At 38.9% G+C, this 24,725-nt stretch overlaps 1 protein-coding gene and 1 pseudogene across 1 annotated transcript in view; one reads left to right on the forward strand and one right to left on the reverse strand.

Annotated features, from left to right (window-relative positions):
* Positions 1–24,725, forward strand: part of LOC147571198 (EF-hand calcium-binding domain-containing protein 13-like) — a gene marked incomplete at its 3' end in the record, with an annotated part of 135,276 nt that overhangs the window by 55,907 nt on the left and 54,644 nt on the right. The window contains 4 exon segments of the mRNA XM_086696545.1: positions 238–336; positions 1,573–1,644; positions 7,284–7,427; positions 11,106–11,206. Of these exon segments, the coding sequence (XP_086552671.1) occupies positions 238–336; positions 1,573–1,644; positions 7,284–7,427; positions 11,106–11,206 (416 nt within the window).
* LOC147571199 (U4 spliceosomal RNA) lies at positions 13,354–13,480 on the reverse strand (annotated as a pseudogene).

Genomic DNA, 24,725 nt, shown 5'->3' on the forward strand with positions numbered 1-24,725 from the left:
CATTGCTACAGAAGAACTTCAGTCAGGGGCGCCTGGGTGGCGCAGTCGGTTGAGCGTCCGACTTCAGCCAGGTCACGATCTCGCGGTCCGTGAGTTCGAGCCCCGCGTCGGGCTCTGGGCTGATGGCTCAGAGCCTGGAGCCTGTTTCCGATTCTGTGTCTCCCTCTCTCTCTGCCCCTCCCCCGTTCATGCTCTGTCTCTCTCTGTCCCAAAAATAAATAAACGTTGAAAAAAAAAATTTAAAAAAAGAAGAACTTCAGTCCATTTTGCCTTCAATGGGAGTTACTTTATCAGACAAAGAGTTCAAGGAGATTGTGGCAAAGACTGCTCAAAATGGTGAGACTGATAATACCAAACTTTTTGAAAAAATTAGATACTTTTATGGGATAGTATTAAATGATGGAGTAAGTTCTCAACTAGGAATGGAACAGAATGGGCCATGCTAAAGAAGATTCTAAAAGAACAGATATAAAAATGGAAAGTGGAAAAAAAATTCCTGGAAAATCTGCCCTAATGGATTGGTTTGGAGGGACTAGTCCTTTTATAGCTCAGAATTGTTATGTAACACTCTATCACTATCCCTAGCTATGCCTTCCCGTATGGGACAGGTACTGGAAAGGCTGACCCAGTTGTGGGGAGGTTCAGGCAATAAGAGCACAAAATCCAAGGGGTACAAAAATCTCTGAGCAAATAGCCTAAGCATCCAAGAAGAAATAACTGGAGATTCCAAAATGGTAAGGAAGTGCTACAACTAGGAATTTAGGGCTAATGATACTTAACCAATCAAGGCAGATGATTAGCATCTAGATGTTAAATAGCATATCCCAGTCACCAGCCTAAGTTCAAGGCAGATTTTAAGTTTCCAGGAAGAGCTTTTGTATTGGAGAAGTTGTTTTATCATTAAGTAAGAACCATCCACAACAGAAGTTCAGCTGAGGAGAGGGCAGAGGCAACATTTTGGGGAAAGACTGACTTGGGAATATATTAGAAATGAATTCTTAGAACCTGAGCAAAATTTCTTAGCTAAGGCAAATGGGAAAGAAGATTAAAAAAAAAAAAAAAATCTAAGGTGTAGGTAGGTGCTACTAAAATTATTGAGCCCTTTCATGTTGCTTATCAGGATTGGTAGGATCACTGTGGAGGGTGTATATCTAAAAATAGGTAGTTAATTGGATCAGCTGATAGTAATGGGGACACTTGGGTCTGTCAGGATTGGTCAGTATTGTCAAGGTGTCTTAATGGATAGCATTTTGACTGGGTTTTCATGATGGTATGAAATAGACTCCTTAAGTTTCTCATGGTCCATCTATATGGTCACCTTTCCTTTTTCCTATATCTATCAAAAATTGAGGACCTAGCTCAGTCCATTGCACTTTATAATAGGTGTTTAAAAATTATTGAGTAATTATCAAAATGAAACGAACTGACCTAATTCAGAGACAGGATATGAAAGGAGAAATAGAATTACGATGAAGTGAAGAAGTAGTTTTTTTTCATAGTTGTATGAAACTATGAATTTACCTTTTATGCAAAAATATAAAGAATGCATGATCTAAAGTCTTTATTTTACAGGAAATGGAATGGTGAAGTTAGATGACTTTATGAGCGCTCTCTCCAAGGAGCAAAGTCTCCCTGAATGTGATGGTAGGTAGGAAATTTATTTTAAAATGATTTGGAGGAAAGAAGTGGTTAGGTTGAAAAGAGGTTCAACTGAACCGAGTTTGCTTTTTGGGTAGGTACTTAATAGTTCTGAAATTCTCAGGCAAGCCATGAAAACTTGATGTATTAGGGTAGTGATAGCTAACTTGCTTCCCTCACAGAATTGTTAGATGGATTTTAAAAACTGTAAAGTACTACACAAATGTAGAGTAAGGTAATGAGGAATTCCAATAGGGGATTAGCCCCATTTTTAGCAATGGATGGGTGATTTGATTTTTAATTTTTTTATAAGGAACTTGTTTGAATGAAATACTGGTTGTGTTTCCCTTGTTTTAGAACATTTCTAAAAAAAATTGTATTAAGCTATAATTTACATACATAAAACTCACTCACGCACTAATTTTCATGAAATGTATAGAGTCATACAATCAACACCACAATCAGTTTGTTAAAAATTTTTGCTTGCAATGATTTTGGGTTTTTATGCAAATAATTAAATATTTTTCAGCAAGATTAACATGAGAAATGAAAGATACTAAGCCTTGGTGTTTTTATTTCCTTTTGTTTATTCATATGCTGAAAAGGAAAGATAAGCTTTTTGTGTCTTCCCAAAGGATTTCTCAGATAGAGAAAAATTAATCCAAAGGAAGAGATTTTTTCTCTCATACTTACATGAAGTCTCATGTTAAAAACTACATTATTGTGGCGCCTAGGTGGCTCAGTCAGTTAAGTGTCCGACTCTTGGTTTCGGCTCCGGTCATGATCTCACAGTTTGTGAGTTCAAGCCCTGTGTTGGACTTCTTGTGGACAACACAGGGCCTGCTTGGGATTCTCTCTTTCTCTCTCCGCCCCTACCCTGTGTGCTCTCTCTCTCTCAAAATAAATAAACTTAAAAAAAAAGCTACATTATAATTTGTCATGAATTGCTTAAGTGGTGTTCTTAAAGACACTATTAGCAAATTTCTTGAGTGCTTTACCTTGTAATCATTCATTCACGAACTCAGTCACCGTTTCATTGCTGTTTTGTGAAGTAGTGTCTTGGTTGTAGCCGACTCCTCCCTCCCATTTCCCCCATTATACTGTTTTTAAAATTTATTTTATTTTAACGTTTTATTTATTTAAATAATCTCTACACCCCACATGGGGCTCAGACTCACAACCCCAAGATCAATTGTCTCATGCTCTTTGGACTGAGCCAGCCAGGTGCCCCTAAAATTTATTTTTAATGGTGGTATCTGACACGTAACATAAAATTTGCCATCTTAACCATTTGTAACTGTACAGTTCAAGAACATTAGGGTTAAGTATATTCACACGGCTGTACAACGAATCTCTAGAACTTTTTCACCTTGCAACACTGAAACTCTATACCCAGTGAACAACAACTACCCATCTGTGCCTCTCCAGCTTCTGACGACCATCATTCTACTTCCTGTTTCTGTGAATTTGCCTACTCCAGATACTTGACTGGAATCATATAGTATTTGTCTTTATGAATGAATGGCTTATTTCACTTATCATAATGCCCTCAGGATTCATCCATGTTGTAGCACGTGTCAGATTTTTCTTTCCTTTTCGTGCTAATATCACATTGCATGTATATGCCACATTCTGTTTGTCCATTCACCCGTTAATAGACACCCTCTTGGCAATTGTGAGTAGTGCTGCTGTGAATGTGGGTATGCAAATACCTCTTTGAGCCCCTGCTTTCAATTCTTTGGGATATATAATCAGAAGTGGACACAATCCAGGTCTGTAACATTTCCTTCACTCCTAAAATTCTCTTGTGCCCATTTACCGTTAATCTCTACCTCCATTCCCAGGCGACCACTGATTTGCTTTCTGTTTCCATAAAGTTGCCTTTTTTTTTTTTTTTTTAACATTCAATATAAATGAAATCATAAAACATGTGGTCTTTTGTGCCTGACTTCACTTTTTTGAGGCTAATTCATGTTGTCGTATGTATCAGTGGTTTGTTCCTTTGTATGGTTAAATAAGTCCATATTACATTTTATAGGTATGTTCCCTTTTGTTGATGGTTCACCAGCTTATGACATTTGCTTATTTGCAGTTTGGGACTGGTATGCATAATGTTGAAATTAACATTTGCATTGCAGTCTTTCTGTGGACATGTTTCCATGTCTTTTGGGTAGATTCCTAGGAGAATAATTGCTAGTGTGTATGGTAAATTTATGTTTTACTTTTAAAGAAATTACCAAACTGTTTTCCAAAGTGGCTCTACCATTTTCATTCTCACCAGCAATGTGTAAGGATTCTGGTTTCTTCCTATCCGCCACATGTAGGTATTATCTTTTTGTTTATAATCATTATAATAATTGTGTAGCGGAATTTCATTATGGTTCTAATTTTGCATTTCCCTAATGACTGATAATGTCAAATTTATTTGCACATGCTTCCCAGCTGTTCATATATCTTTGGTGAAATAGATATTCAAATCTTTGGCCCGCATTTAGAATTCCATTTTGATTCATCTATAGTGTTTCGGAGTATATCTCTCTGTATACCTTTTAAAGTTGTTGCTTCAGGTATATATACATAACTTATCACACTCTATTGGTGTCATCATTTTGCCAGTTCAAGTGAAATACAGAAGCCTTATCTCCATATACATCCCTCCCTCCTTCCTTTATGATATAATTATCTTAAATATTTCCTTACATATATTTAAAACCACATCAGGTGGTATTACTTTTACTTCAACCATCAGACTTGATTAAAAAATTCAAGAGAAGGAAAGCCTACTATATTTACCCATATTTTGACTTACCATTTTCTTTTTTCCTTCTTGATATTCCAGAGTTTTTTTTGTTTTATCCTTTGTTTTCTGTTTAAGAACTTCCTTTATCCATTCTTAGGTCTACTGACAACCAATTCTTTTAGTTTCCTCTCATCTGAGAACATCTTGATTTCCTCTTCCTTCCTCAAGAATAGTTTTTCTGAATATGGGATTTTACGTTGATAGTTCTTTACGTTCAGCACTTGAAAAATATTGTGTCACTTATTTCTGGCTTCCATGGTTTCTGCTGGAAATCCTGTCATTCAAATTGGTTTTCTTTCCCTAAAGTGTTTTTCTTAGGCTGCTTTCAAAATGTTCCCTTGTCTTTAGTTTTCAGAAGTTTAATTATGATGGATCTTGACATGGATTTCTTTGGATTTATCCTGTTTGAGGTCCACTTTTGTCTTGGATCTGTAGGTTAATGTCTCTTGATAAAAATTTGGGAAGTGTGCAGGCATTATTTCTTTGAGTGCCTTTTTAAGTCTCTTTCTCTTCTTCTGGGACTCTGATGGACACAAATGTTAGATCATTTTTATATTCCTACAGGTCTCTGGAACTGTTCGTTTTTTCTTCAGTTTATTTTCTCAGTGTTGTTCATCGGATGATTTCAGTTGCTGTCAATTCATTGATTCTTACCTTTCTCTCCTCCTTTCAGCTGTTGAGTCCATCCACTGAACTTTTAATTTCAGTCATCATATTTTTTAGTCATTAAATTTCCATTTGGACTTTCTGTGTTGGTGTTTGTGCAAGAGAAAAAGCAGGCAGCTGTCCCAGTCCTCACATACTGTCCCTATACAGGAGAAGACCCCCACCCATCGGCCCAGCCTGATAGGCCCTAGGCCTCTACCACCTTTTTCCTTCCCCAGGCTCTAGGACTGACGAGATAAGCTGATGGTTCTTTGGGACGCCCTGAAAAAGTTGACGTGCTGGATAAACTCTTTACCTCTCCAGGAGGAAACTAAGAGCTGGGAATTTTAATCTCATCCTGTGCTGAACAGAGGGGAGGATCACTGCCTTCTACCAGCCCAAGCCATCGCTTTATTCTACCCCAAATACTAGACTGTGCTAGACCCATCAGAGCTCCAAGGCTGGCAAAACAGAAGCCAATCTTCTGGGGAGGCATTTTGGAAAAGCTGAATTTCTGGATATGTGGACCAAACTCTTCTTCCCCTTGGGTGAAGCTGGGAGCTAGAGTCTTTTTTTTTTTTGGATCATATGGTGCTGCATTGGAGGCAGCACTTGTGGGAGGGTGTCCCAAATGTCTGTACCAGCTTCAGTACGTCTTGTTTTGCATTCTCCTGGGATACAAGAGCCTGTCAGTTAGTTTCTAATTTATCACAAAAGGAATTTATTTTTTAATTTCTGCTGAATCAGTGTGTTTGTGGGGAGAAGAAGGGTCCAGGGCGTCCTACTTAACCATCTTACTGACATCACTCACAAGCTGTTTACTTTAAAAAAAAAAAAATTTAATGTTTATTTCTATTTGAGAGAGAGAGACAGAGAACGAGAGTGGGAGAGGGGCAGAGAGAGACGGAGACAGAATCTGAAGGTTTCAGGCTCTGCGCTGTCAGCACAGTGCTCAACACAGAGCTTAAACCCATGAGTCATGAGATCGTGACCTGAGCTGATGTCAGGTGCCCAACCAACTGAGCCACCCAGGTGCCCCATCAGCTATTTACTTTTAAGTGAGAATTTTTTTCTTCTAAAAAGTCCTTTCACAAGATAGTATCATATATCTTGTTCTACATATTTATACATAAAAATTACCTTTTTAAGAATCATTTTAAGAATCATCTAATTCAGACATCATTTTGATCATTTCTTTGTTTAGTAATCCATAATGACGTCCAGTGACTGCCTAAAGTCGATTAACTCCTGATAATGGCTTTAATGCCCTCCACTGCCCAGCTTCCTCGCTTTACCTATCCTGATCTTCTATTAGAGAAAATCTATTTGAGTTTAGTTTGTTCCAAAATTGACACAAAAACACACCCGCATGCATACCTGTCGACCCCCTTAATAATTCTATGTGTTTGTAAGTTATTTTAAGAAAATTTTATTGCGTAGGCACCTGGGTGGCTCAGTTGATTGAGGGTCCACTTTGGCTCAGGTCATGATCTCGCCGTTCCTGAGTTTGAGCCCCATGTCTGGCTCTGTGTTGACAGCCTGGAGCCTGCTTCAGATTCTGTGTCTCCCTCTCTCTCTGCCCCTCCCCGACTCATGCTGTGCCTTTCTCTCTCTCTCAAAAATAAACATTAAAGCTTTCATTGCAGTAAAAATTTGTTTAAATTTAATGGAGGGAATACTGCCCAAATTTGTGAAGCATATATTCCAAAGTATCATAAAAAGACATGTGGGATAGTTATTTCCAAGTGATAATATTTATGTATACAGAAGATAAAAGATTAACCAGGGACTGAGCCATGTATTGCTACAAAACCTTACCCCAATTCATTATTCAGGACTGAAAGTTTTCTACTTATTTCTGTATCTGCTACCGAGAAACAGACTACTAAGAAAGTTTAAATTGTTAGAAAATTAAATGGGGAAATTGTATAATATTTTTGTTCCTATGCACTTAAATTGCAATTAAATTGGCACTTCCTTCGATACAGAGATGATAGCAAAGTAGAATATATTTTTGGCTCTCATTTTGTACTTTGTTGGTTTTCAGTATTAAAGATCTGGTAATTCTTTTCACATATAACATTTCTGAAGTTATTTTCTATGCTTGTTTATTTAGTGTTAGAACTAAAATTCATCTTACTATTGGTGTTTTCTTTTTGACTTATATTTAATACTCATTAGCATACTGCTTTATTTTCAGTGTTGACTGATGTCATTAAAGCCATTGATAAAATTAAAGATGAAAATATTGATTATGAGGATATGAATACTTGTCTTCAGCATTTTGGAGGTTACCTTTCTAAGCCAGAATTTGAGAAGATCGCAGAGTTGACTGAAGCTGACAGTAAGTGAAAACTGGGTTGACACATGTGAAAAGATGGTCACTTTGCGATTTTTTTTCCCTCAGAATAATGACTTTATTTTTTTGATTAGAAAAAAGTCCATTAAAATGAAGTCAATACAGAAAAATGCTCAAAAGTACAACAAAACATACAAAATCCCATGATCCAGAAATATCCAGTATTAACAGTCTTTCCAGACACTTTTTTCCTACAGGCAAAAGTACAAACAAAAAGAAAGTAGAGTTTATGGTTTTGCTTTCTGACAAGGAAGAGGTCAGGACAAAAGTCGTTAAATGGGACAAACGACTCTTTATTATGCCAAAGCCTATAATTCATAAGGAAGGTACTAGTTTTGAGTATCTATACCCTTATAACTTAGCAGCATCTTTTCTAAAGAGAAAGGGTGGTTGTGAGATAGACAAGTGTGTGGGGCTATAGATGAAATAAGAATGGCCATGAAGAGTATGTGAAGAGTACAGGAAGAGTATGTGAACTTTTATTACAATATATTTCTTCTTTTGCGTGTATTAACATTTTTCCATAATGAAAAGCAAAAAAGGAATAGAACAAATGTAAGTTATGTGCCTTACGTGAGAAAATGATAAGACTTTGTTAAAAGACATTATAGAATACCTAAATAAATTGGAATATATCCCATATTAATGGACTCAGAGACCCCCAAGTCTGCCAATTCTCATAATTAGTTTACTTATCTAAAGCAATTCTAATAAAACCCTGACTTTTTGATGAATTAATTCTAATATTGGTATGCATAAACAAAGATCAAGAGTAGCTAAAACACTCTTGAGGAAGAAAAACGTGGATAGGGTGTGTGAGTGGTGTTGGAGGGATCTTGCTACCCTGGATATTAAGACTCATTATAAAGTTACAGTAAGTAAAACAGTGTGAAAATGGCACAGGGATAGAGAAATTGATAGGACAGGATAAGTAACTTCCAAATATATCTACACACATATAAGGAAACATATATAATGAGGTGGCAGATTACTGGGGGGGAGGGGAAGCACCAGTTAATAAATGGTGCTGGAATAATTAATTATTCAAATGTAAAAAATAGAATTGGATCCCTACCTATGTATCATATTCAGTAATGCTTTCCAGATACGAACACTAAAATTCTCGTTAGAGAAAGAAGAAAAATTTTCTGACTTGGAGTTACAAGGAATTATTTTTAAGATACAAAATCACTAACCAGAAAAGATTTATACATTTGACTACATTAAAAATAAGAACTTCTCTTTATTAAAAGGTAATACAAACAGAATGAAAATACAAGCCACAAATGGAGCAAAGATTATTATTAAAAAAAATTTTTTTAATGTTTATTTATTTTTGAGAGAGAGAGAGGTGCAGAGTATGAGTGGGGGAGGAGCAGAGAGAGAGGGAGACAGAATCTGAAGCAGGCTCCAGGCTCCCAGCTGTCAGCACAGAGTCCTAAGCGGGGCTTGAACTCATGAATTGCGAGATCATGACCTGAGCCAAAGTTGGATGCTTAGCCGACTGGGCCACCCAGGCATTCCAGAGTAAAGATTATCTGTAACACTCATAACAGCGAAAGATCATTGTGGAGAATAAATAGGAAACCCCTATAAATTAACAACCCAAGAGAAAAATGGCCAAATTACAAGAACAGCCATTGCCAGATGAAGCAACGTAAGTTGCTAATAATCATATGAAGTCTTTTTATACATCATAGTAATCAGGGAAATGCAGAATTTAGGTCACAATGAAATACCTTTTGATGCTGACCAAATTGGCAAAAATTAAGGTCTGTTAATTTAATTGTTGGTAAATAAGGCAAAAGTGGTAAAAGAACTTTGAAAAACATTATGTAGTATTCTGTAAGGTTTTCATACTTCATGGCTTAGAAAATCCATTTTTTAGTGATACATCCCAGAAAATCTCTGCACTGATGTGCAAGGAGACATGTTAAAAATGCTCATAGCAGCTCTGATCTTAATAGAAGAAGGAAGGAAGGAAGGAAGGAAGGAAGGATGGAAGGAAGGAAGGAAGGAAGGAAGGAAGGAAGGAAAAGGAAGGAAGGAAGGAAGGAAGGAAAAGGAAGGAAGGAAGGAAAGAATGAACAAAAAGAAACAACATGATCGGTGATAGAATGTATAAATAAATTGTGGTATTTACCACTGATGCATGATGAAATACTGATAATGTGTACATTAGTGAAAATGAACTATAGCAATATACTATATGGATGGTTCTTGGAAATATAATATTGAATGAAAAAAGCAAGTCTAGATTGCTATAGTGTGATAATTTTTATAGAGCTGTAAAACAAAATTAAGGAATATTTTGTTTATCCTGTGTAAAATTATATGTAAAAAAGCAAGACCTTGGTTAATTTTAAAAAATTCAGCAATGTTCTCTCTGTAAAGAAGCAGTAGAATAGAATGGGGGAAGCACAGAAGCAGATGCAGTGGTGTTAATAATGTTCTTCAACTGTGAGGGAGAGGAAGGGGGAAAAACGTTACGGAGAGGGAGTGAGGCAAACCATAAGGGACTCTTAAATACTGAGAACAAACTGAGGGTTGATGGGGGTGGGGGAGAGGGGAAAGTGGCTGATGGGCATTGAGGAGGGCACTTGTTGGGATGAGTACTGGGTGTTGTATGGAAACCAATTTGACAATAAACTATATTAAAAAAATAATAAAAATAAAAAGTAATTTTGTCGTTAAAACAATAATGTTCTTCAAATGGGAGGCGGGTTCAGTGGTTCAGCTAAAACATTTGTGTATCAAATAGACATTATCAAAAATAGGGAATCTATTGCTTTAGAAAGTTATATGTTCCTGTTAGTGGATGTAAATCTTCATTAACTCTAACATTCCCCTAGGATTTTTCAAAGTCTCATTTTTTTCAAGTCTTTAAATATTTGGTTAAGAATACAAAGTAATTTGGTGCTCCTTAAAGTAAACTTCTCAAAGATTCTTTATCTTGGAAATAGGCAATAGGCTGTGCCTTATCTTTTATAGATTAGAATTGGAATTTGATGTTTTTAGTGGGATAAACAAAGGAGTAGTGTTATCAAAAGCTCATCCTATTTATATAAAACCTGTATATGCGGCCTTAGAAAATTCTTAGACATCTTTATCCATTCTAATATTGGGATATTATATATAATCAAGGAAAGACATTTTCTAAGTATAGAATGACTATTAAAACGTTTAATAGTTTCAAAAGTATACTGGAATAAAGATAACAATGTGAATGGTAGCCTGAGGTGGGAGAAACCAGAGGTCAAGAAAACTCACTTCTAATCTCTGATCTCGTATTTCCTTTTGTGACCTGGGGAAAAAAAATCATGATATCATGTCTAAGTATTTTTTAAAATGTATAAAACAATACACTAATCCTTTACCGACATATCTTTGAGTTGTTGTCAGGCCAAGACAAGATAATGTAAGTTAAAATTACAAATGTTGTGCGCTTGTAACTAGAAGGATTTTGATTAACTTTCCTGGCATTTTTCAGTTTTACTTTCTCCTTGTGTGTTGAATTGCTTTTTCCTCTTAGAACCGTATATTTTGAGTGGTATTAGCTGATGGCTATAATCATGTTATCTCCCTATAATTTATTTTACATAATTCAATAGTTGTCATAATTAACATTTGAAGATATTGAAGAAAATATTCTTTTCTCCTTAGAAACGAAAAAAGTGAATTTTAAAGGTTTCATTGATACAATGATGACCAATACGGAACGCTTCTCTGAAAAATTATGTAAGAACATCACATTTTGTGCTTTCATTTACTTTTTCAAGTTTATTTATTTATTTTGAGAGACAGAGAAAGAGCAGGGGCAGGGCAGAGAGAGAGAAAGGGAGAGAGAGAGAATCCCAAGAAGACTCCACACTGTCAGTACAGAGCCCAGTGCACAGCTCGATCTCACAAACCATGAGATCGTGACCTGAGCGGAACTCAAGAGTTGGACACACTTACCCGACTGAGCCACCCACCCCAACATATGTTGTGCTTTTAGTGGACCAACTGGTGTGACAAACTTTAGAAGAGTGTAGTAGACTAAAAGAGGCAGTCATCCTGTAGGTCGTCAGCCAAACAGATGCCTGGCTTACTGCTGATGTTTGGTTTCAATCTTCTCTGTTCATGATTTCTAAATCTCGAGCACTTCCACGTGCAAATGAATTGAAAGTTTTTACGAGCTTACTGTTTATCCTCACACTTACTGTAAAGAGCTAGAACCGTGTATATAAAATTCCTTTTTGGAAGATGTAAAATGTCTTCCCAATTTGGGGAAGTGATGCCATCTAGTGACTAGCGCTGGGTACTCACATGCAAAATTTCCTCTTTCATTTGTTTATATATTTTTTTCCATCTTCCAATTTATTCAGTAATATTTACTGAGCCATTGTTATATATGCTTTCTGTTAAGCTGATGAGCTGTTAAGATGAGAAAGACAGTCTTGGCCACTCAGAAGCTCACTGTAAAGAAATATAAGGTCCTATATGTATATTTTAAATGGAGTGAAGTTAGTTTAGAAATTGAAGCTAAAAGTAGCATTTTGTTATTTTGTGCTTAGCTATTGGGTAATAGTGCATTTTAAGTAACAGTTATTTTACCTTACACTAGAAATCAATTTAATTTGCTTTCTATACAAGGTGGAACATAATAGATTAATTGGATGAAGAGATTATTTGCATGGTTAGTCACTTCATTTATCCTAGGAATTTTAGTTTCATGGAAATAAAAAGTTTTTGTTTTTGTTTTTAAACATTTTTATTATTTTTGAGAGACAGAGAGAGAGAGAGCACGAGCCGGGGAGGGGCAGAAAGAGACAGAAACACAGAATCTAAGCAGACTCTAGGCTCCGAGCTGTCAGCACAGAGCCCGACGTGGGGCTCGAACTCACAAACAGCGAGGTCATGACCCAAGCCGAAGTAGGATGCTTAACCAACTGATCCACCCAGGCACTCTGAGTTAAAAAGTTTTATTAGCACAGAGTTGTATAGTATATTATCTTACTCGTATCTAGAGTTAAATTTCCTTTCTTGTTGTTAAATATTGCACATTTATATTCACTGCTTTCCTTTTTTCTTCATCTGGCTGCTCATTTCTTCACCAGACAGCTTATTGGTTCTGTATACCTCATTGGGACCTTCCATCCATTTATCCCTCAACTTCGTCCTTACCCACCAGTCTCCCTGTTTTCACTTTTCTTCCTTATCCACTTGAAAATCTCTGGTCTGTGTACCTCGAATACCCTAAAGTCTTCAGTACCCTAAAGTGCCCTTTGGTTGCACCTGTCTGACAAAACTCCCAACCCTGGCTTCTCCTCGTGGCTGACATCATTTCTAGAGAAAATCATATAGCTCAGCAGATTGAACACTTTGAAATCTTGACCATCAGTGTCTGGTGGCCCTCAGCACTACCTAGGAATTATGTGATTCCCACCCTCTCCCAGTTAGTTTATTCTTTTACTCTCTGAAATAACTAATTAACAATCTCCATTCTCTCAAACTTCCATTCCTACTCCAACCTTAGCCCTTCTCACATTTAGCAGATAACTTAGCCTTTATAAGGAAAATAGAAGCCTGTCACTATTTTGAGGACGTTAAGGTATTTCCCAATATTTTCTCCTAAAAGTTCTTAAGTTTTTCTTTTTCATAGTTAAGTCTTTAATTCACCTGAAATTGATTTTTATGTTTAGAGTGAAATTGGGATCCAATTTAGTTTTTTTCCATAAAGATATTAGCTGGTGACCGTTTTATATTAATTCTTTGAGATTTACGTATTGTATAAATTGATTTGGAACCTGACACTCACACATGATGGCCTTGGGATTTAGGTTATCATTGGAGATTTTATTCCTTCTATCCATACCTCTGGCAGAGAACAGCCTTTCTTCTTGAATTCCTAAAAAGGTGACTAAAGTGTTTTTATTAATAATTTTCAGATGGAAAGATTTTCCGGGGCCCTGTCTTTTTTGGGAAAAGTTTTCAATTAGCAATAATCGCGCCTCGGATAAACCTCATTGGCTATGATACTGCCACTGTGCAAAGCTGGGCCCTGTCTTTTGTTTGTTTGTTTGTTTGTTTTGTATTAAGATTTTTTTTAATGTTTGTTTATTTTTGAGAGAGCAAGGGACAAAGTGCGAGCAGCGGATAGGCAGAGAGAGAGGGAGACACACAATCCGAAAGAGGCTCCAGGTTCTGAGCTGTCAGCACAGAGCCCAATGGGGGACTCGAACTCACAAACTGAGAGATCGTGACCTGAGTTGAAGTCGACGCTTAACTGACTGAGCCACCCAGGCCCTGGTTTTAAGTAGGCATCTCAATTATAATTCTAGACTTGTCTGTACCAAGTAATAACAATAATACTTATTATCTTACTCACATTTATTGAGGGTTTACTGTGTGCCAGTACTGTTTTAAATGTTTTATTTATTAACTCATTTAATTCTCACATCAACTCTATTATTTTTATTTTATGGATGGGAAAACCACGGCACAGAGGTTAAAGAAGTCACATAGCTAGTATGTGGTAGAATTAAGATTAGAACTCGGGTAGAGTGGTGCCTGGTTGGTTCAGTCAGTTGAGTGTCCGACTCTTGATTTTAGCTCAGGTCGTGACCGCAGCGTTGTGAGATGGAGCCCCACATCAGGCTCTGTGCTGGGCATGGATCCTGCTTAAGATTCTATCTTGAGAGGCCCTGTGTCAGCTTGGCAGAGTGGTGCCACCCCAGAACCGGGTGTGTGGAGTGGGATCCTTTAAGATGTTGGGGTTTGAATCCCAGCTGAGCGCCTGGGAGGTGCAGGAGACTGTGGAGCGGGACAAACTGACCAGCTCGTGCCTGTGCTGTGCTGTGAGGGCTGCCTGAACAGGGTGGTTTGGTCTAGGGAGGAGAAACTGCCATGATGCCATTTTCCTCCAATCACCAACATGGTGGGGCTTCAGGGAACAGGACAGCAGGCCCCCAGGGGAGGTTGGACTGCTTACACCAAACCCTGCCTCACCATGCCTGGCAGCTGCATATCTGCTGGAGGGAGAATTGCCACTTACCCAACCAGAGGGTCCCTCCTCCAGACCAGCACAACCGCTGGCTCCAGGGCACCTTCGGACAACGGTCCGGCAGTTTCTCATTTTCTGATTTGATTTTTGGTGATACCTATTTTCTTTTCTTGTCTTTTCTCCTCCTTCTTCTTCCTTCCCTTCTCTATTCTGGTTGTTAAGTTGTGTAAGCAGGCATTTTTAATCTATGCATTTTACACCTCTTCTGTATCTCTTCCTCTAGATTAAGCCGTATAGTTTCTCTGATTCTCTGTCCGCTCAATTTTTTTCCTCTTTCCCTGCCCCTGTCATTTCCCTCTTTCTATGGGATAAGGCTTCTTCCACCCCCTCCCCTTTTTAGTTTTTTCCAGGGTTACTTCAATGAACAAATCGAAGCACGCCTGGTGGAAGGTCCACACCACCAGTGCGAGTAGGGGTATAAAGCAACCAGAGTCACAACAACAGAGAGCATGCGACACACTCCAAAAACACCTCCTGAAGGGTCAGGCCCTGGATAGTATATGACCCCTTTTTAACACAGTAGTACTCACAGGGGCAGGACACATAACAAACTATTAAAACACGTAAAAGACAGAAAACTAGACAAAATGACTAGACAGAAGAATTCTCAAAAATTCTAGGAAGAAATGACAGCCAGAAAAATTGCTCAAAACAGATATAAACAATATATCTAAACAAGAATTTGGAATAATCGTCATAAGACTAGGAGCTGGGCTTGAAAAAAACTATAGAAGACAGCAGAGAATCTATTGCTGCAGAGATCAAGGACACAAGAGATAGTCATGATGAATTAAAAAATGCAGTAAATGAGATGCAAAATAAACTAGATGCAGAGACAGCAAGGATGAAGGAGCAGAGGGAAGAATAAGTGAAATAGAAGATAACATTATGGAAAATGATGAAGCTTAAAAAAGAGAGAGAGAGGAAAATATTAGACCATGAGGGGAGAATTAGAGACCTAAGTGATTCAATGAGATATAATAATATCTGTATCATAGGAGTTCCAGAAGGAGAAGAAAGAGAAAGGGGCAGAAGGTTTATTTCACCAAATTATAGTTGAGAGCTTCCCTAATCTGGGGAAGGAAGCAGACATCCAAGTCCAGGAGGCACAGAGAAATCCCTTCAGAATTAACAGAAACAGGTCAGCCCCAAGGCATATCATAGTGAAATTGGCAAAATACAAAGATAAAGAGAGAATTCTGAAAGCAGCTAGGGACAAATGGGCCTTAACCTACAAGGGCAGACACATAAGGGTAGTAGCAGACCTGTCCACTGAAACTTGGCAGGCCACAAGGGAGTAGCTGGAAATATTCAATGTGCTGAATAGGAAAAATATGCAGCCAGGAATCCTTTATCCATCAAGGCTGTCATTCAGAACGAAAGGAGAGATCAAGGCTTTTCCAGACAAACAAAAACTGAAGGAATTCATGACCACTAAACCAACCCTGCAGGCACTCTGTGAGTGGAATGCTGCAAAGACTACAAAGGCCCAGAGACATTGCCACAATCATGAAACCTACAGATAACACAATGACACTAAATCCATATCTTTCAGTCATAACTCTGAATGTAAATGGGCTAAATGCCTCACTCAAAAGGCATAGGGTATCAAAACGGATAAAAAACCAAGTTCCATCTATATGCTGTCTACAAGAGACTCATTTTAGACCTGAGGACACCTGAAAATTGGAAGTGAGGGGATGGAGAACCATATATCATGCTACTGGAAGTCAAAAGAGAGCTGGAATAGCCATACTTCTATCAGACAAACTAGATTTTAAAGTAAAGACGGTAGCAAATGATAAAGAAGGGCATTATTGTCATAATTAAGGGGTCTATCCATCAAGAAGAGATAACAATCGTAAATGTTTATGCCCCCAACTTGGTAGAACCCAAATTTATAAATTAATCACAAACATAAGCAATCTCACTGATAATAATACGGTAATTGTAGATGACTATTTTTTTTCAATATATGAAATTTATTGTCAACTTGGTTTCCATACAACACCCAGTGCTCATCCCAAAAGGTGCCCTCCTCAGTACCCATCACCCACCCTCCCCTCCCTCCCACCCCCCACCAACCCTCAGTTTGGTCTCAGTTTTTAAGAGTCTCTTAGGCTTTGGCTCTCTCCCACTCTAACCTCTTTTTTTTTTTTTTTTTTTTTTTTTTCTCCTTCCCCTCCCCCATGGGTTTCTGTTAAGTTTCTTAGGATCCACGTAAGAGTGAAACCATATGGTATCTGTCTTTCTCTGTATGGCTTATTTCACTCAGCATCACACTCTCCAGTTCCATCCACGTTGCTACAAAAGGCCATATTTCATTTTTTCTCATTGTCACGTAGTATTCCATTGTGTATATAAACCACAATTTCTTTATCCATTCATCAGTTGATGGACATTTAGGCTCTTTCCATCATTTGGCTATTGTTGAGAGTGCTGCTATAAACATTGGGGTACAAGTGCCCCTATGCATCAGTACTCCTGTATCCCTTGGGTAAATTCCTAGCAGGTGCTATTGCTGGGTCATAGGGTAGGTCTATTTTTAATTTTTTGAGGAACATCCACACTGTTTTCCAGAGTGGCTGCACCAGTTTGCATTCCCACCAGCAGTGCAAGAGGGTTCCCGTTTCCCCACATCCTCTCCAGCATCTATAGTTTCCTGATTTGTTCATTTTGGCCACTCTGACTGGCGTGAGGTGATATCTGAGTGTGGTTTTGATTTGTATTTCCCTGATGAGGAGTGACGTTGAGCATCTTTGCATGTGCCTGTTGGCCACCCGGATGTCTTCTTTAGAGAAGTGTCTATTCATGTTTTCTGCCCATTTCTTCACTGGGTTATTTGTTTTTCGGGTGTGGAGTTTGGTGACCTCTTTATAGATTTTGGATACTAGCCCTTTGTCCAAATGATATGTCATTTGCAAATATATTTTCCCATTCCGTTGGTTGCCTTTTAGTTTTGTTGGTTGTTTCCTATGCTGTGCAGAAGCTTTTTGTCTTCATAAGGTCCCAGTAGTTCATTTTTGCTTTTAATTCCCTTGCCTTTGGGGATGTGTCGAGTAAGAGATTGCTACGACTGAGGTCAGAGAGGTCTTTTCCTGCTTTCTCCTCTAGGGTTTTGATGGTTTCCTGTCTCCCATTCAGGTCCTTTATCCATTTTGAGTTTATTTTTGTGAATGGTGTGAGAAAGTGGTCTAGTTTCATTCTTCTGCATGTTGCTGTCCAGTTCTCCCAGCACCATTTGTTAAAGAGACTGTCTTTTTTCCATTGGATGTTCTTTCCTGCTTTGTCAAAGATGAGTTGGCCATACGTTTGTGGGTCTAGTTCTGGGGTTTCTATTCTATTCCATTGGTCTATGTGTCTGTTTTTGTGCCAATACCATGCTGTCTTGATGATTATAGCTTTGTAGTAGAGGTTAAAGTCTGGGATTGTGATGCCTCCTGCTTTGGTCTTCTTCTTCAAAATTACTTTGGCTATTCGGGGCCTTTTGTGGTTCCATATGAATTTTAGGATTGCTTGTTCTAGTTTTGAGAAGAATGCTGGTGCAATTTTGATTGGGATTGCATTGAATGTGTAGATAGCTTTGGGTAGTATTGACATTTTGACAATATTTATTCTTCCAATCCATGAGCACGGGATGTTTTTCCATTTCTTTATATCTTCTTCAATTTCCTTCATAAGCTTTCTATAATTTTCAGCTTACAGATCTTTTACATCTTTAGTTAGATTTATCCCTAGGTATTTTATGCTTCTTGGTGCCATTGTGAATGGGATCAGTTTCTTTATTTGTCTTTCTGTTGCTTCATTATTAGTATATAAGAATGCAACTGATTTCTGTACATTGATTTTGTATCCTGCAACTTTGCTGAATTCATGTATCAGTTCTAGCAGACTTTTGGTGGAGTCTATCGGATTTTCCATGTATAATAACATGTCTTCTGCAAAAAGTAAAAGCTTAACTTCATCTTTGCCAATTTTGATGCCTTTGATTTCCTTTTGTTGTCTGATTGCTGATGCTAGAACTTCCAACACTGTGTTAAACAACAGCGGTGAGAGTGGGCATCCCTGTCGTGTTCCTGATCTCAGGGAAAAGGCTCTCAGTTTTTCCCCATTGAGGATGATGTTAGCTGTGGGCTTGTCATAAATAGCTTTGATGATGTTTAAGTATGTTCCTTCTATCCCAACTTTCTCGAGGGTTTTTATTAGGAAAGGATGCTGAATTTTGTCAAATGCCTTTTCTGCATCAATTGACAGGATCATATGGTTGTTATCTTTTCTTTTATTAATGTGATGTATCACATTGATTGATTTGCAAATGTTGAACCAGCCCTGCAGCCAGGAATGAATCCCACTTGATCATGGAGAATAATTCTTTGTAGAAGCTGTTGAATTCAATTTGCTAGTATCTTATTGAGAATTTTTGCATCCATATTCATCAGGGATATTGGCCTATAGTTCTCTTTTATTACTGGGTCTCTGTCTGGTTTAGGAATCAAAGTAATACTGGCTTCATAGAATGAGTCTGGAAGTTTTCCTTCCCTTTCTATTTTTTGGAATAGCTTGAGAAGGATAGGTATTATCTCTGCTTTAAACGTCTGGTAGAACTCCCCTGGGAAGCCATCTGGTCCTGGACTCTTATTTGTTGGGAGATTTTTGATAACTGATTCAATGTCGTCGCTGGTTATGGGTCTGTTCAAGCTTTCTATTTCCTCCTGATTGAGTTTTGGAAGTGTGTGGGTGTTTAGGAATTTGTCCATTTCTTCCAGGTTGTCCAGTTTGTTGGCATATAATTTTTCATAGTATTCCCTGATAATTGCTTGTATCTCTGAGGGATTGGTTGTAATAATTCCATTTTCATTCATGATTTTATCAGTTTGGGTCCTCTCCCTTTTCTTTTTGAGAAGCCTGGCTAGAAGTTTCTCAATTTTGTTTATTTTTTCAAAAAACCAACTCTTGGTTCATTGATCTGCTCTACAGTTTTTTAGATTCTGTATTGTTTATTTCTGCTCTGATCTTTATTATTTCTCTTCTTCTTCTGGGTTTAGGCTGTCATTGCTGTTCTGCTTCTATTTCCTTTAGGTGTGCTGTTAGATTTTGTATTTGGGATTTTTCTTAATTCTTGAGATAGGCCTGGATTCCAATGTATTTTCCTCTCAGGACTGCCTTCGCTGCGTCCCAAAGCGTTTGGATTGTTGTATTTTCATTTTCGCTTGTTTCCATATATTTTTTAATTTCTTCTCTAATTGCCTGGTTGACCCACACATTCTTTAGTAGGGTGTTCTTTAACCTCCATGCTTTTGGAGGTTTTCCAGACTTTTTCCTGTGGTTGATTTCAAGCTTCATAGCATTGTGGTCTGAAAGTATGCATGGTATGATCTCAATTCTTGTATACTTATGAAGGGCTGTTTTGTGACCCAGTATGTGATCTATCTTGGAGAATGTTCCATGTGCACTCGAGAAGAAAGTATATTCTGTTGCTTTGGGATGCAGAGCTCTAAATATATCGGTCAAGTCCATCTGATCCAATGTATCATTCAGGGCCCTTGTTTCTTTATTGACCGTGTGTCTAGATGATCTGTCCATTTCTGTAAGTGGGGTGTTAAAGTCCCCTGCAACTACCACATTCTTATCAATAAGGTTGCTTATGTTTGTGAGTAATTGTTGTATATATTTGGGGGTTCCCATATTTGGCGCATAGACATTTATAATTATTAGCTCTTCCTGATGGATAGACCCTGTAATTATTATATCATGCCCTTCTTCATCTCTTGTTACAGCCTTTATTTTTTTATTTATTTATTTTTTTTAATTTTTTTTTTTCAACGTTTATTTATTTTTGGGACAGAGAGAGACAGAGCATGAACGGGGGAGGAGCAGAGAGAGAGGGAGACACAGAATCGGAAACAGGCTCCAGGCTCTGAGCCGTCAGCCCAGAGCCCGACGCGGGGCTCGAACTCCCGGACCGCGAGATCGTGACCTGGCTGAAGTCGGACGCTTAACCGACTGCGCCACCCAGGCGCCCCTCTTGTTACAGCCTTTAATTTATTTTTTTTCTTTTTTTTTTTTGTTTTTTTTTTTTTTTAATTTTTTTTTTCAACGTTTTTTTTATTTATTTTTGGGACAGAGAGAGACAGAGCATGAACGGGGGAGGGGCAGAGAGAGAGGGAGACACAGAATCGGAAACAGGCTCCAGGCTCTGAGCCATCAGCCCAGAGCCCGACGCGGGGCTCGAACCCACGGACCGCGAGATCGTGACCTGGCTGAAGTCGGACGCTTAACCGACTGTGCCACCCAGGCGCCCCCAGCCTTTAATTTAAAGTCTAGTTTGTCTGATATAAGTATGGCTATTCCAGCTTTCTTTTGACTTCCAGTGGCATGATAAATACTTCTCCATCCCCTCACTCTCAATCTGAAGGTGTCCTCAGGTCTCAAATGAGTCTCTTGTAGAAAGCAAATAGATGGGTCTTGCTTTTTTATCCATTCTGATACCCTATGTCTTTTGGCGCATTTAGTCCATTTACATTCAGTCTTATTATAGAAAGATATGGGTTTAGAGTCATTGTGATGTCTGTAGGTTTCATGCTTGTAGCGATGTCTCTGGTACTTTGTCTCACAGGATCCCCCTTAGGATCTCTTGTAGGGGTGGTTTAGTGGTGACGAATTCCTTCAGTTTTTGTTTGTTTGGGAAGACCTTTATCTCTCCTTCTATTCTAAATGACAGACTTGCTGGATAAAGGATTCTCGGCTGCATATTTTTTCTGTTCATCACATTGAAGATCTCCTGCCATTCCTTTCTGGCCTGCCAAGTTTCAGAAGAGAGATCGGTCACGAGTCTTATAGGTCTCCCTCTATATGTTAGAGCACGTTTATCCCTCGCTGCTTTCAGAATTTTCTCTTTATCCTTGTATTTTGCCAGTTTCACGATGATATGTCATGTAGAAGATCGATTCAAGTTACGTCTGAAGGGACTTCTCTGTGCCTCTTGGATTTCAATGCCCTTTTCCTTCCCCAGATCAGGGAAGTTCTCAGCTATGATTTCTTCAAGTACACCTTCAGCACCTTTCCCTCTCTCTTCCTCCTCTGGAATACCAATTATGCGTAGATTATTTCTCTTTAGTGCATCACTTAGTTCTCTAGTTTTCTCCTCATACTCCTGGATTTTTTTTATCTTTTTCTCAGCTCTCTCTTTTTCCATAATTTTATCTTCTAGTGCACCTATTCTCTCCTCTGCCTCTTCAATCCGAGCCGTGGTTGTTTCCCTTTTATTTTGCAGCTTATTTATAGCATTTTTTAGCTCCTCCTGGCTGTTCCTTAGTCCCTTGATCTCTGTAGCAATAGATTCTCTGCTGTCCTCTATACTGTTTTCAAGCCCAGCAATTAATTTTATGACTATTATTGTATATTCACTTTCTGTTATATTGTTTAAATCCTTTTTGATCAGTTCATTAGCTGTTGTTATTTCCTGGAGATTCTTTTGAGGGGAATTCTTCCGTTTGGTCATTTTGGACAGTCCCTGGAGTGGTGCGGGACTGCAGGGCACTTCCCCTGTGCTGTCTCGAATAACTTGCGTTGGTGGGTGGGGCCGCAGTCAGACCTGATGTCTGCCCCCAGCCCACTGCTGGGGCCACAGTCAGACTGGTGTGTACCTTCTCTTCCCCTCTCCTAGGGGCAGGATTCACTGTGGGGTGGCGTGGCCCGTCTGGGCTACTTGCACACTGCCAGGCTTATGGTGCTGGGGATCTGGCGTATTAGCTGCGGTGGATCGGCAAGGTGCACAGGGGCAGGAGGGGCAGGCTTCGCTCGCTTATCCTTCTGTGATCAGCTTTGGGAGGGGCCCTGCGGCACCGGGAGGGAGTCAGATCCGCCTCCGGTGGGATGGATCTGCAGTAGCACAACGTTGGATGTTTGCGCAGTGCAAGCAAGTTCCCTGGCAGGAACTGGTTCCCTTTGGGATTTTGGCTGGGGGATGGGCAAGGGAGATGGCACTGGCGAGCGCCTTTGTTCCCCACCAAGCTGAGCTTTGTTGTCCGGGGCTCAACAACTCTCGCTCCCATTGTCCTCCAGCCTTCCCGCTCTCTGAGCAGAGCTGTTAACTTAACTTATAACCTTCCAGATGTTAAGTCCTGCTTGCCGTCCGAACACACTCCGTCCGGCCCCTCTGCTTTTGCAAGCCAGACTCGGGGCCTCTGCTTGGCCGACAGGCTGCCCCTCTGCCCCGACTCCCTCCCGCCAGTCTGTAGCATGCACCGCCTCTCCACCCTTCCTACCCTCTTCTGTGGTTCTCTCGTCTACGCTTGGCTCTGGAGAATCCGTTCTGCTAGTCTTCTGGCAGTTTTCTGGGTTATTTAGGCAGGTGTAGGTGGAATCTAAGTGATCAGCAGGATGCGGTGAGCCCAGCGTCCTCCTACGCCACCATCTTCCCTGTAGAGGACTTTCATACTCCACTTACAGTAATGGAGAGATGACCTAGGCAGAAAATTAATAAAGAAACAACGGTCTTGAATGATACACTGGACCAGATGGACTTGACAAATATATTCAGAACTTTTTATCCAAAGCAGCAGAATACACATTCTTCTCGAGTGCACATGGAACATTCTCCAAAATAGATCACATACTGGGTCACAAAGCAACCCTAAATAAATATAAAAGGATTGAGATCATACCATGCATATTTTCAGATCACAATGCTATGAAACTTGAAATCAACCACAAGACAAAATTTGGAAAGCCTCCTAATGCATGGAGGTTAAAGAACATCCTACTAAAGAATCAGTGGGTCAATTAGGCAGTTAAAGAAGAAATTTAAAAATATACGGAAGCAAATGAAAATGAAAATATAACATTCCCAACCCTTTGGGATGCAGCAAAGGCAGTCCTAAGAGGAAAATACACTGCAATCCAGGCCTATCTCAAGAAACAAGAAAAATCCCAAATACAGAATCTACCCTCACACCTAAAGGAACTAGAAGCAGAGCAGCAAAGAAACCCCAAAGCCAGCAGAAGAAGAGAAATAACAAAGATTAGAGCAGAACTAAACAATAGGGAATCCAAAAAAAAAACCCCAAAAAACAAAAAACACAGTAGAACAGATCAATTAATCTAAGAGGTGGCTTTTGGAAACAATACACAAAATTGATAAAACCCTAGCCAGACTTCTCAAAAAGAAAAGAGAGAGAACCCAAATAGATAAAATCACCGATGAAAGAGGAGAGATCACAACCAACACCACAGAAATACAATTATTAGAGAATACTGTGAAAAATTATATGCCAACAAACTGGACAATCTGTAAGAAATTGGACAAATTCCTAGACACCCACACACTACCAAAACTCAAACTGGAAGAAATAGAAAATTTGAACAGACCCACAACCAGTGAAGAAATTGAATCAGTTATCAAAAATATCCCAACAAATGAGTCCCAACAAATGGGCCAGATGGCTACCCAAGGGACTTCTACCAGACATTTAAAGCAGAGTTAGTACCTATTCTTCTCAAGCTGTTCCAAACAATAGAAATGGAAGGAAGGCTTCTGGACTAATTCTATGTAGCCAGCATTACCTTGATTCCCAAACCAGACAGAGACCCCACTAAAAAGGAGAATTACAGGCCAATATCCCCGATGAACATGGATGCAAAAATTCTCAACAAGATACTAGCAAATTGAATTCAACAGTATATTAAAAGAATTATTAACCATGATCAAGTGGGATTCATTCCTGGGCTGCAGGACTGGTTCAGTATTCGCAAATCAATCAATGTGGTATATCACATCGATAGAAGAAAGGATGAGAACAATATGATCCTGTCAGTAGGTGCAGAAAAAGCATCTGACAAAATACAGCATCATTGTGTAAAAACCCTCCAGAAAGTTGGGATAGAAGGAACATATCCTAACATCATCAAATCTACATATGAAAAGCCCAAGCTAATATCATCCTCAATGGGGAAAAACTGAGAGTTTACCCCCTGAGATCAGGAATACAACAGGGATGTCTACTCTCACCACTGTTGTTTAATATAGTGTGGGAAGTCCTAGCCTCAGCAATCAGACAAAAAAAGGAAATAAAAGGCATCCAAATTGGCAAAGAAGTCAAACTTTCATTTTTTGCAGATGACATGATACTCTACATGGAAAACTCAAAAGACTCCACCAAAAAACTTCTAGAACTGATACATGAATTCAGCAAAGTTGCAGGATATAAAACCTATGTACAGAAATTGGTTGCATTTCT

The sequence above is a fragment of the Puma concolor genome, unplaced genomic scaffold, assembly GCF_028749965.1.
Source record: "Puma concolor isolate L17-30 unplaced genomic scaffold, mPumCon1.1.hap2 unalloc_scaffold_46, whole genome shotgun sequence".
Classification (NCBI taxonomy): Eukaryota; Metazoa; Chordata; class Mammalia; order Carnivora; family Felidae; genus Puma; species Puma concolor.